The sequence below is a fragment of the Meriones unguiculatus genome, chromosome 6 (assembly GCF_030254825.1).
Source record: "Meriones unguiculatus strain TT.TT164.6M chromosome 6, Bangor_MerUng_6.1, whole genome shotgun sequence".
NCBI classification, from domain to species: Eukaryota; Metazoa; Chordata; class Mammalia; order Rodentia; family Muridae; genus Meriones; species Meriones unguiculatus.
In genome coordinates this window covers 109,879,218-109,893,301 of record NC_083354.1, presented here as the reverse complement: position 1 = coordinate 109,893,301, position 14,084 = coordinate 109,879,218, and the positions used below count along the sequence as shown (strand labels likewise).

Below are 14,084 nucleotides of genomic sequence, written 5' to 3'. Positions count from 1 at the left end.
AAATATGGCTGATGAATGGCCTCTGAGTTATCAGGAGGCCCAGTTGAAAAGTGCCCATCTGAGGCCCTCCCCAAATCCAGGAAGCCCAGCAGTTGGGGTAAAAGATGTGTATAACCTCAAAGCCTATAATGTTAACCAAAACCCCACAATGCCCGAGTTTTACTACTATGTTTCAGCACCAAACTCAATAGATGTTCTAGGAACTGCTTCAAAAACAAGTGAGCAAGATGAAATATCTTTAGGCACAAAGCAAGTAATTATACCTGTGTGGTGCATTGGTGGGGCTTTTCAAAACTGTTCAACATTCATGTATATCTTTATCCTGAGTGCCTGTGTGTCCACCTGAGTGTCATGTACACACGTGGAGGTCAGAGGACAACTTGAACCACCTACAGAAACTGGTTGTCTTCTGCCAGGTGGATCTCAGGGACGTAAACCAGGTCGTCAGGTTGGCATCAAGCACTCTCACCTGCTGCACCATCTGACCAGCCTAGACTGAGCTCAGCTATCCCCGAGTTGAGCTATAGATTGCAAAGAGTGGGAAGTCCCATGAGTATAGCTGGTCTGCAGACACTTCTGGATAAGTAAAATGCAGCAGAGATATTCTATGGAGAAATGCTTGAGGGTTTTATGTCACATAAAATCATGAAAGTAACCAGGGTGGAAAGAGTCCTTTCTTACAATCCTTCATGGTTGAGGAGTTTGGTGAGGGTTGGCTTAGGTTACTTTCAGTGACTCTTGGTGAAGTTGTACACTTCAGGAGGGTGGGGAGGGGCCACCTTCTACCCAATTGTTGAAGAAAATCCTGCCCAAGAGGTGTACAGGGATAAAGATAGAGCAGATAGAGCAGAGAGTGCCAGCCCCTGACACTATGAACCATAACTAAGCTTGCAGACAGGAACCTGACAAAGTTGTCCTCTCAGAGACTCTACCCAGCAGCTCCTCAAAACATACGCTGAGAATCACAGCCAAATACTGGTAGATGCATAGGGAGTTTTGGGGAATAGTGGGAAAAGTGACAGGAGCTCCACAAGAAGACGGACAGAGCTAACTAACCAGGGCCCCGAGGGGTTTGCTGAGAACCCCTTGGTTCCTTGGTTGATGCTTCAACCAAGGAACATGCATGAACTGGACCTAGGCCCCCTACAAAGATGTAGCAGATGAGCAGCTTAGACTTCAAGTGGGTCCTTTAGAAAGGGAAGTGGGAGCTGCATAGGACATGGACTGACTTGCTAGCTTTTAGATCACTTTCCGCTGGTATGACTGCCCTCACAGGTCACAGGGGAAGAGGATATGTTCAGTCCTGATGCAACCTGATGAGCTGGGGTGGATGAACTCTCCTTTTCTCAGAAAAGGGGAGAGGGGAGGGAGTGAGGGTGGGATTCAGAGGGGAAGAGGAAGGAGCTACAAGGGTGTAAAGTGAATAAAATAAATAAACAAGAAAAAAAAAGAGAAAATCCATCTGCTAAAGGAGTTCCTTACTGTGAAATGCCATACTTTGTCATGGAGAAGAGACTCATTCTCAGCTCAGAACCACTGAAAAAAATGTCTTTTTTTTTTCCCCCAGAAAAATCTGTAAAGGACAACGTATTTTCCTGTCTGCTCGTCTCTTTTAAAAGTTGAGACTGTTTATGGAATAGGCAGATCTTTTATAACAAAACAAAGTTGTATTCCAGCAATACATCTCTACAATTCTGCAAACTCACAAGAATAATGGAGAGAAGTATGGGTTTTCGTTGACAGAGGAGAGAACAGAAGCCTGGACAGAGAGCTGCCTCTCCTATGCCTGATGCCCACCAAGCAGCCTGAAACAGAAGCACAGCCCCCAACAGAAAGCAGGAAGCACATTCCACCATCCATGGGAGAACTGAGAGCAAAAGGAAGCTTTATAAAGAACAGGAAGGGAAGCGGAAAGTATGTGATGGAAGTCCCTTCACCATTTCTTAAGGAAAAACACGAGAAAAGAAACAGCATTGGGGAAATCCAAGAATCCTAATGTTCAACACGTCAATATCGGTAAGGAAGGAGCCAGGAAATGTTATGGGCTTTGGGGTGTAGACTGAAAGAGGGTGCTAGGACAGATTTCACCTCACATATTCCCCAAGGCTCTCCTTGCAAGGCCCACTATGTTAATCATCCGGAACATGCTCAAAGCTGTTCTCAAAACCTACTGTGGCCTCATTCCTCTCAATTAACACTTTTTTCCATCATTCATTTTTCCCTGTTCTTCAAGGCCTAAACAACCCACGTCTGTCTTTCCGATAACCTTCCTTGACTATTCCTGTGTGTGGTGAATACATTCTGGGAACCGTGGCTCACTAATAAAAGATATTATAATTCATATCTTTCCTGCACTAGTTCAAGCAAGCTTTTGCTCGTCTTTGCACCCTGTGCCTAATTTCTTAAGTTCATTTGTTTTTTTCATGTGTTATATTTATTTTGCACATGTATCTCTATATGATGCCTATACATGCTCAAATGTGTGTTGGGGGGGTGTATTATGCATTTGAGTTGCAGATTCTGCAATTAGCAGCATAGCATACACTAACCTATGGTGCAGACAAAGGCCGAACAGTTTATTCACAATGTTAAGGCAGATACTGATGGCATATCACACGTGTACTGATGAAAAGCTTCAAATTCAGAATACAAAAAAATCCTATGTTTGTATTCCATTTTGAGTTTATCGTTATATGTAGCAAGAGAGAATGCTACATTCCTTTGCATGTGTATGGCCAATTTCTCTGACAGCACTAGCTGGAAATGATTATTAGTTTCTAATGTGTATTCTTATCACCTCTGTTGAAAATTAGCAGACTATTTACTTCTAGGCTGTCTGTTTTGTTTCACTGGTGTTTGTCTTGATGCTAATACTACTGTCTAGATTACAGCTATATTATATGGTCACTAGAACTCTGTAGTATATTCTGAAGTCAGGTAATGTGATGTCTCCAGCCTTGTTTGATTTTGCTTAAGACTGCCTTTTCCCTACATCCTATATTTCCAGAGTCATGCATAATTCAGTATTTCCTTGAGTTATTTCTAAAATTACCAAATGCATAGTATCTTCATCTTCACACAGCTGGAGAATAGCCATTATTGCTATGCTCTGGCTTACTGTTTTCTAATCTACCACGCAAATCCTTTCAGATTTTCTAAATCAGAAAGGGTGACGGGCCTTGGATTTTCAAAGCATTGGGATTAATTTTGGTTTACCAAAAACAAAAAAACAAAAACAAACGAACAAACAAAAAAACAACAACAAAGAATCATATACACTCCAAGAACAGAGAAAATGACAGGTAGAAGACTTAAAAGATAAATTTGGAATCAAACTGATTGATTCCCACAAGGCTTCACTGTCACTGTTTTATTAGGCTGGCAAATTAGAGAAGTCACCCAGGGACAGTATAGCATAAGGGTCTGGTTTCTTCTTGCCATTGTCAGAGACTCCTACAGAGAGAGCGTGGAACTTTGTCAACCATAGCAAACAAGAAACAGTCTTTCTGGGTGAACCAGAGAGGTCTCCCAGAGGTGCGAAGCAACTGTACCTTTAAAACACGCCATCCCCCCAAAAAAGCTTGCATTAAAGTATCTCTGCTACCTTTTCTTAGTTAAGAAGAACACAACCTATATTGATTTCTGTTTTGTGTGTGATTTCACTTGGAGAAAGTTGCCCATCTCTAACTTCAGAAAGCTTTAAAAAAAAAAAAAAGTCTAAGATCTACTTCACAGAGAACAGGGCTCATATTAAAAACCAAAACTTCAGCCAATGTGAGGATGCAGGGACCTGCTGGGGCCTGCCTGTACTTCCTATGTTAAGGCGCAGTGTTTTCTAGCATTTATTAAGTAAGCAGGACGCTGCCTGTCCCTTGTGTATTTTCACAGAGGTCCACTGGCCTTTTTGCCATGGGCTATGTCCATCATCAGACACAATCTCTGCAGCAGAAGTTAGCACAGGTCCGTGGGGGAAAACCTCAGAAAGCCAGATGGGCTATTGAAAAGCAAGGCCTCCTCCTTCCTAGAAGACGGATCTTAATGGACCAAGTTTCCCTTTTTCTTCCAGTTTATTTTCAAAGAAAAGTTTTTACTTAGGTAATAAAGGCTGTAATCCATTCATCTTTCCTGATATGTTTCTATATATTTTAACTAAAAACAACTCATACAGACAATAAAATTGGTAATGGTCACAAATTATTGCTAAAGCTAGATTTCAAGGGATTTCCATATAATTTTTAACACTTGAAATAACACAAGGTGCCAAAGAGCTGAAATGGAATGTTACTTTTTAAAAAAGCGACTTAGAAAAAAAATTGATGTAAAAAAGCCAAGAACTTAAAAATAAGTATGAGGTGACAGGCAAAGTAATTAAAGCAATTAAGGGGAAAATTAAAAATAAGGCTGTGATCCAACCATAACTTTACTGTGTCATTGAGCCAGGAAGCGCAGTTCTCAAAAACGTTAATAGATTTTTTTTTTTTTAAAGATTTACTATGTATTTCTTATCTTTGATAAGAATTCTTCTTGGAAAACACCGTTTCTAGAGGAAATAACTTGAAATGTAAAGGTTTGGGGGGGCGGATTTCTGAGTTGCTAAGCATCTGGTAGACTGTAACAATTCATTGATATGTCTGAGGAGCTCTAGACCAAACCTCAAAAGGAAACGGCACCCTATGTACTCGTGTGCCCACGACGAGCGGAGAGAGGCGGGCCCCTGCCCTCGTCTGTAAGCTTCTGTCCCGATTTATTGTTTCGCCTCACTAGCTTGAAACTCGGTCTCTTTAGCAGAACAAACCCCGCTCACAAAGGAGAACTTAAAATTCTTTATCAAAGCAGGGGCGTCCAAAGAAAAGAAAACAGTTTAGTGCAAACTCAGGATGAAGTATTTTCTTCACTGTAGCCCCTTCACTGTGGCAAATTCTAACCTCTTCCCTAAACTTGAGCGGCAGGAATATCCCCTAACGTCACTGCTACCGGGGAACAATGAAATCCCGGGAAGGGGTTCTCTACCTCTCCCTTGGTAACCTCGACATCCGTCCTAATAAGGACGCAGGTTGCTTTACATTTACACTAGGGTAATAAATTAAGTGAAAATTTACTATGTGAAATTTCAAATTCTTTGCCCCATAAATCACCAAAGTCTCTGGCTAATCCCTTCTAACTTTCAATGAGCTTTAGATCTCTCTGCCAACAAAATGTGCATAATTTCTTGGACATATTAATGCTAGACGATAGGAATAAAAATACGAATAAAGATGCCGCTGCCTTCATAGTCTGCGATCCACAGGACATAGCTTTCCTCACCTGCGTCAGTGAAGTGACATCGTTTTAATTTTCATTGCCTTTGTGTGTCTCTGAAAATCACTGGTAGTTCAACTCTAGGCTTCCTTACCTCCAACCAAGAAAATTTTCACTTTCCCGGCAATAGCACTTTGGAGTTCTGTGCTAGGTGGAATCCACTTTTTCTGTCATCTGTGTGGCTTAAGTGGATAACAATGGCAGCGATAGTTCTGTCCTATTGTTTCAAACACACACACACACACACACACACACACACACACACACATACACACACTGAAAGCCTGTTTGCGAGCCTGCTGGCTCTTTTTACAGAAAAAGCCTAGAAAGGTTTATGGCGTAACTGTCATACAGCGTGGGAGACCCATCAGGGAACCAAAGGCAAACAGCTTCACCTTGGTGGGCTTCTAACTCCTGCATATAGTCACAGCTGTGTAGACTTGTACACATGCAAATCCACTCACACAACTCTCTGTTCACTCAGCTGCCAGGGTCTCTTGACCAGGGAGCAGCACTGAAAACTCTCCCCATGCTTCTGAACACCTAACCCTAGACTCTCCAGCAGCTAGCCCCCTCCCTGCTGGTGTCCAGCCAACCCTTCACGCCTGTTCATCTGCAAAAGGTTTGTGTGTGAGAAGAGCCTCCTCAGACCACTCAAGATATTCTTCCAGGAACACAAGAGAACACGGTGAGACAGAAGGAGATCAAGAGGAAAAGACAAAAGACTACTTTCTCGGGGTGAATGAGATAGTGATTGAGAGTATGAACATACTGTCTTCCTCAGCTGAACTTAGGTTTCAAATCTTTCACCAAACTCACAACATAATTAAAATGGGAAGAAAATCATCTAGCAACAATTGTTTAGCGGCAGAAGCACCGAAGGTCAGAGCGTGGGAGCCCAGGAAGGACCATAAGGACTAACTGAGGGTACCTAGAAAGGCCATTCCATCACACCAGGCCACAGTATAAAAGAGGCCCACACCGCTGAATGAATGTCTTGTCCAGGAGGCTCTGAAAGGTTCAACCACAGTCGGGGCTCAGAAATGAGTTTTCTGAAGTATTTTTAGAGAATTCTGATTAAAAATAATAATAATAAAGGCAATGGACTGTATAGTTAGTTATGTGCCATGTGTCTCTGTGTCCGGGACCAAGTTTACCCTTGAGAAAACACAGGCGGTTCCGGCAGCCATGTTTAGGGTCTCCCCTGTAGACATGTGTACAACACAGCATGGCAGGACTGGGCAGTGTGACATCATTCTCCTCTGTGATTTTAAGTAGCCATCCTTGAGAAATTACCCATAATAGACTAGCTGAATGAATTGCTAACACATTCTTTGGGCATTTCAGAGTCTTCTTTCTGCAAGATGTTGTTCAGAGTTATTGGAAAGATTGAGAAGGTAATGTGCAATAACTAAAGAAAAGCTTGATATTCTTAAGGGGCCAATGAATGTCGCCTTGGTTTTATGTTGTCTGGGCATTAATGTTTCCCACATAGCAAAGCATGTTACATTTTCACTTTCTTCCTGAACTCTTTTTCCCCCCTTTGTTTCCTTTAGAATGAATCTTGATATATAGTCCTGGTACTATGTAAGCTAGAATACAAGACAATCCTCCTGCCTCAGCATCCTTACAACTATAAGCACAGTCCACCAGACCCAGCATCCCCCAAGCTTCTGAACTATAAGCAATTTGATGTTTAAATGACTGTGCTCTTCCCTTTTTTTCCCTTCCACTCCTTCCTTGTTCTCAATGTAGAAATATGACTTCAAGGGTAACTGGGGGGACAGCATGGCTGAGTCCTTTCTTTCACTGAAAGGCAGAAGTTAATCTTTGCTAATGGTTATTCTGTTTTCTGCTATTTTCAGTCACCAACACTCATCACCATTGTCACCAACACAATAGTTCTACTATTCAAGTTGCTTCTTGTTGCTCTGAGCTGTTTTCACCCACCCTCTTCCTGCTCCCCTATCGTATCACGCAAAAAAAAAAAAAAAAAAAAGACTGCTTTCCCCTTCATGTTAAAAATGTTAAAACATTACTTAGATTTAGCTCTGGTTTGTTTTGTTTATTTTCCTTTCTTCTTGTTTTGCTTATTGAAATTTTTGTTGCTTAGAAAAATTCAAAATATATTTTATGATGTACACCTTAATCATACTTCACATATATGTGCACAGATGTAGAAATACATGTTATATAAAATATATATTATACATACATGCCTCACCCCATTGGGAAATGAGATAGATGATGTTTCACAATCTAGAATTATCACAAAAATTGGATAATAAAAGTGATAATAATAAATAATGGTAATGGTAATAACAATCACTTGATCACTACCACAAAGGAGATAGTAAATGTGAAACCACTTCAGTAGTTTTCATGGTAAGTTCCATGTAGGTCAGAGTAATTTGCAGATAAAAATCTTAATGCCTCATTTTTTTCTCATGTATCTGAGATGAGAAACAGAGGTAGATAGCAGGGCTAATGCCATGATTTCAGAACTGTATTCTCCACCCAGGATCAAAGCTCTCGAACTCCATCTTTATAGCACTTCTCTTAGTCTGAACATGTCAGGACTGATGACAAGCACCTGTTCTCTTCAAGTCAGCCACTGGGGTGCTTAGAGGAAGCAGGTGCTACCCTTCAATTTCCTTGAGTCATCTAAAGTACCCAGGTATTTCCGCTGGTGACTGTGACACTCCAGCAGCCAACTCTGGGGACCCATCCTATACTTTAAAGATTGAAAAGCTCCATCACCAACCTCCCCACCCTCCCCACACACACTTGAAGGAGAAAACTAGGGGAAAAATACCCTGGGTTGCTAAAAATACATTCTGATCCATCTTTCAGCTGGCCGATCAGTTCTTGTTCCATTTGGGAATTAAAGCTGGGATCTTGCAGACATCCAGTCTATGCTGTAGCCAGCCCCAGAAGAAACTGAGAAAAGCGGTAGCGTTGTTCATTAGGAATTAATGCAATGTGAGGAATTTTGAAGGTCATTTTATAGATGGCAAAAAAGAACAGACTCTAAGACACACACTAGGATTCAGAGCGATTGTGGTACGCTCAGAGATCAGAGTCTGGTCGCCACAACCACCTGCAACTCTAGTGCCGGGGTTTCTGATGCCCTCTTCTAGATTCTGTGGCTACCCCGCCCCCCCCCCAGGCATACACACATGTACATACCCTCACACAGACATACACCTAGACACATGAAGAATTTCTTAATCTTAGGCTTGATGCTTGAGTAGATACTTGAGCTGGGCCTGGTGGCACATGTCTATATGCCCAAAACTTGGCAGGATGAGGCCATAAACATTCTGGGCTACCCTGGCTACATGGCAAGTCTAAGGCTAACCAGAGCTAAGTAGCAAGGCTGTATGTCAAAATAAAACCGAGAGACAGAGAAAAAAGAGAGAGAGATGGAGGGAGGAAGGGAGAGAGGAAGAAAGGGAGTGAGGGAGGAAAACCAGAAAAGATGCTTTGAAGTCACAGCCTCCACAAGCAGGCAGACAAAACCATTGAACAATGGTGAATGTTTTCATCCTACACTGAATAGTGGTACATTTGGAACTGGCTGAGGTGACTCAGTTGTTAAAGTGCTTGCTGCATGAGCAAAAAGACACGAGTGATCAATTGCCCCTGGTGATGTGGCCTGGCTAGGCCAGGAGGAAGAGGATCCAGGCAATCCTGATGAGACTTGATAAGCAAAGGGAAGATGGCCTTAGCTTCAGTGGACTAAGAAAAGGGGATGGGGGAAGAAGGAGGGAGGGTGGGATGGGGAGCAGTTGAGGGAGGAGGCTTCAATTGAGCTGTAGAACGAATAAATTGTATAAAATAAAACAGATTCTCAACACCTGTGTAAGAACAGCCAGACATGGAGGAATCCCAGCCCTTGTGGTGATAGGAAAGGGCAGATATGCGGGCCTTAAGATCGACATGCATGTGAGCATGCTAAGTGTAATTACAATTACAGGGGACCTAACGCGCTCTGCTGAGCCCTACGGGACTAGAAATGCATATGGTGCATGTGCATACATGTAGACAAAACACCCACACATATCCAATAAAATCGTTTTAATAGAGCTGTTTGTCTGAGTCAACACCAAACTCGCTGGCAGCTTGCATTGGCTTCCTCTCCTCAGAGGAAAGCCTCCGCATTCAGCGTGTCTCCTTCTCCTTTGACATCGCTTCTGTTCCAGCAGGCTCAGATGCCTGGTGGGCAGTGGGACCCCCACAGTACCCTGTTTATTTTCCTCATGGTCTGGAGGCGTCTACAGTGGCTCAGTGCATTTGGTTATCTCTGTCTCTCTGACAAGACCCTGTGAGCAAATAGCTCTCTGCTGAATGGTGTCTTCCATTGTTCCAGGTCTGTGAAACTCATCACTGCAGGATCTCCACCAACCTTTGTTCCTCCTTCGTCTCCACTCAACTGAAATTCAGTATGTGTAAAACCTGTTCCAAAACGACTTAAAAGTTTTGGAATCTAGCATATAAGTAGCTTCCCTCTACCAATAAATCCTGTCTACTGTAACACTGTCTTATTCTGTAGCCATTATACATAGCAAAACCTTATCATTCAAACCTTTTTTTTTTTTGTATACCAAATGTGAAAATTTAGTAACCGATAGCATTTTAACTCAATATATGGTAAAACAAACAAACAAACAAACAAACAAAAAACTAAACAAATGAAAGCCATTAAGTAGAAATATGCTTATGAAGCAGTATAAGAAGATTAAGAACCTCAATATAATAAATCATTGAAGAATAATGAATACCAGTGAATAGAAGAAATGAATTTTATCTGTTTGATTTTAAAACATACATGTAAATATAACAGAGTTAACATTAATGTGTGCACTCCCCTATAACGCATCATTCCTCATGTAAGTACATAAGAAATTCTTAGAAAGCATAAAAGAATTTGCCTAGAAATGTCACACTTGCACTCATCAAGAGAAATAACTAAAAATACAGGTAGCGTTTACAGAGCATGGCTGCAAATGTCCAGTTTAGGGAAATGGCTAAATTTAAATACATTGCCCCTGAGTTTCGTGCAGCCACTAAAATGATGTTTTATAAAAATAACTTACTGGTGGAAGGGAAGGAAGACCACCCCTATCATTGGACTGGGGGAGGGGCATAGGAGAAGAAAGGGAGGGAGGGTGGAATTGGGATGGGGCTACAGCTGGGATAGAAAGTAAAAAATTGTAATTAATAAAACTAAAATAAAAAATAAGAAATAACTTGCTGATGTAAAAAGATGTTTAAAATCTATTCCATACTGAATATAGTCACGAGCAAACAAAATTTGCCTATGGCAAATGCACATATACACATATAAAAGAATGACAAGGATTTTATGGAATAGAAGATTATTTTTGCTTCCCTATATTTTATAATTTATCCTCAACAAATAATGTAATAACCACATAATAAATACAAAAATTGAAAATCAGCCAGGAAGCAGGAATGTGAAGTCAATTTAACTGTCTTTACATCACAGAAAACCAAATAGTTTGTGATGCTGATGTCTGGTTAACAAACAAAACAAAACAAAACAAAACCAGGTATCAGAAAAATGCTTCATTATGTGAAACTTATTCTCCAGTACTTTACAGATGCATTTGCCTGGTAACAATCTGCTAATTACAAGTGGTATCCACGTAGCCTTGAAAGGGCTCTGACAACCCATACTTGAGCTGTCATTCTGCCTGAATCGCACCTATGTCATGTTTTGTCTGCAATTTGAAACACAGACCCAGACACTGGTTCTCGGAAGCATTATCTGGAGGCTCCACTGGAGAGCTCTAACTGGATCTGTGTAAATTTAATTTGGTCTTTGGCAGATCACTGAGTCAATACACATCACACACTGTCTCCGTGGTGCAAAGTAGGCTGTCCCTCAATGCCACACCATCACTGAAATGAAGAAGCCAATCCCCTCTTAGGAAAGTTGGTTGGCAATACCATATCCAGGGGCTTCCCACCTCCCCCACAATCTTTTATGTGGCTAACTCCCTCTACTTTTCATTCTCTTTTTCTATCTGGTAGGAGACACAGAAGCAGAAGCCTCAGCATTAAAAATAAAAACAGAGCGTTTGAAATATCACCTTTATAGATTATGCCATCTACCTCCTTCACATAAACATAGAAATCCTGACCCTGAGAGCAGCAGGGAAATGCACTGATGCCCTGCCTCCGAGCCCAGACCACTTGCCTCATCAACTCCCAGCTAAGGGAACATCACGTTTGCTTTAGACATGAACAGCCAGCTGCTGAGGGAAATTTTCAAAGAGAGGCTGTATACACACCTTGCATCTGGTAGCTGTACGGTGCCTGTCCAGGTTGAGGGGTACCAAAGCTTGTGCCGTAACTGAGGAATCCAGTCTGTCCAGGTGACTGGGACTGTGACAATCCACCTTCTGTCTTGATGCCTGCCCACAATGCACCTAAATCAGTGAGTGATAGCTGATCTATCTGTTCATTTTCACAAGTCGGTAAAAACAGACAAGCACATACCCCACAACTGCCAAGTCACAAGTGCTCCCCAACTCTTCCACTTGTAGTCGGATGCCATAAGCCACAAGCACGATATTTTTTAGCAAGTCTAGATTTAAACATTGTTCACATGATTCTCTCTGATTTGTCTGCATTCAGATTTCTAGAAAGTACAACTCTTGATGTACCGTTTCCATAATTACTTTTGTTGTTTTACTAGAGTAGGGTCACTCTATCATAGTCAGAGATAATCATAATGAAAGGTTGAGCCCACAGTTCCACAGTCACTAAATCTCCTATTCCCTGAGAAGTGATTACTCAGTCCCTACCATGGTAATCTTTTCTCTCAACTTTGATGACATTTTCAAGTCAAAGAAAGCAACATAGGGTATAAAACGATAGAGGGGCTTTCTTCCCACCATCTAGATCAGTGGTTCTCAATCTTCCTAATGCTGTGACCCTTTAAGATAGTTCTTCATATTGTGGTGACCTCCAACCATAAAACTATTTCATAGTTACTTCATCACTTTAATTTTGCTACTGTTATAAATCAAAATGTAAAGACCCCATGGAGGTCATGACCCCCAGGTAGAGAACCATTGATCTAGATCTTTCTGGAAAGGAAACGTTTGAATGTCAAAGAACTGAATTTCTAAAACAGCAGAGTGATTTATTAACATGCGAAAGTGGCCAGTAGCACCCTTTTTATCCTTACTTATTTTCAAATACTCAAATGTAATTCTTCTACCTGGAAGCTAAGGTACATTTGAGTTTATGTTATTATGTAAATGCAAGCTTATGTTTTATGGGATTACAGAAAAATGATTTATTTGTAGACTTGAAATGCTTCCCATAGCACCAGGCTGGCACACTTACTCCAGACTGTGACTTGGCAACACTGAGGTAGCCACTGCTCTTAATTATAAATAAAGGCAGTCATGAAAATGAACAACTATTCCTAATTCCCAAAGAGGAAAGGCAGAAACATTCTTGCCAAGAGAATTCACATTTTTTAATAATCTTGGTTTCTGCTGAAGATCAATTATATCTTTAGGATCTAGGATACACAGCAGTTTTGCTGCTTAGTTCCATTTTAGGGGAACTTCATTGGTAGAATGAAGTTAGGTAATTATCCTGAGGCAGTGAAAGAATCTGACTTGGCTGGAAGAGGCTACTTTCATTTCTTGAGGATTTCTGAATACTCCACAATGACCTTAACATTGAAAACTTAGAACAATCTTAACATGGAAAAACATATGTGATGTGTACAGGTAATTTTGGGTCAATGGACAACTCAAACATGTAAATGATGCTAGAAATACACCTGCCCTGTTAGAAACACACCGGACAGGTGGCTAGATAATTCTAGAAACTCCCTTTATTTCCATGGTGTCACCAGTAGGGACTTTTCCCCTTTTTTCTCCACTCAAGGGTGTCCTGATCTCCTTCCAGCCCTAACTGGACCACCTGCTTTTGCCTTGGCGGTTCCAGATGGGGGACTGCTGTTCTAAGAACAGAGCTGGAGAAGCAAGAAGAGGTGGAAAACACCAACAGCCACACCTACCTCCAGAATGTCTACTCTCGGGCAGGAAAACACTTTCCTGCATGCCTGAGAGCAGATGGGCCATGGGTCAAATCTAAGCTGTAACACTCTTTTTCTAGCCTATCTGCTATTCTCACTATGAAAATCTGTGCCTATCTTTTTTCTTTTTCACAGTTCTATATAGAACTCTTGGGGTCATGGGCTCTTAGAGAAAGTATTTTAAGATCATGCAGTCCTTGAATATCTGCAATGGAAAGTCTAACCTATGTATTCTTCCTTCTACAATATACTAAAGAGGACAATGCCACCTTATTGTCAGTGGACAATAGACCCTCTCTGTCAGAAGCACTTGGAGCATCTCCTTGTAACCAAGGCTCAGAAAGAACCAAAAGGAGGGGAGAGGTCAAGAAAATGCTAAGGACTGACAATCGTTCCCAGGAGACTGGTACCCATGGGATGGCTAGGGTTGATGTCCTTTTCAGCGAGCCTCCTCCTCCATCTCCATCCCCCAGTATCACAATAACAACTCCATTTTCACTCTTCCACTTCTACTCTCTGCTCTGATAGCAGGTTCGTTCACTCATGGTTTAGAGCTGAGGCTCTAGCTCCAAGCACAGAAACTGCAAAGGAGCAGCTTGAGCCCCACCAGGGCTGAATGCGAAAAAGAGCAAAAGAGAGCAACATGAAGATGGCCGTAGGGTAGTGATAGGGGGGAACGTCCCCCTGGTAGCACAGG

At 41.6% G+C, this 14,084-nt stretch overlaps 1 protein-coding gene across 8 annotated transcripts in view; it reads right to left on the bottom strand.

Moving 5' to 3' along the window:
* Eya1 (EYA transcriptional coactivator and phosphatase 1) overlaps positions 1 to 14,084 on the bottom strand; it is a 141,120-nt gene that overhangs the window by 87,941 nt on the left and 39,095 nt on the right. For 5 of the 8 annotated variants that reach the window (XM_021657280.2, XM_060385833.1, XM_060385831.1 and 2 more), the window contains one exon: positions 11,619 to 11,756. In XM_021657280.2, coding sequence (XP_021512955.1) covers positions 11,619 to 11,756 — 138 coding nt within the window. The remainder of the gene's footprint in view (positions 1 to 11,618; positions 11,757 to 14,084) is intronic. The other 3 variants (XM_021657281.2, XM_060385834.1, XM_021657283.2) reach the window with 1 other exon arrangement.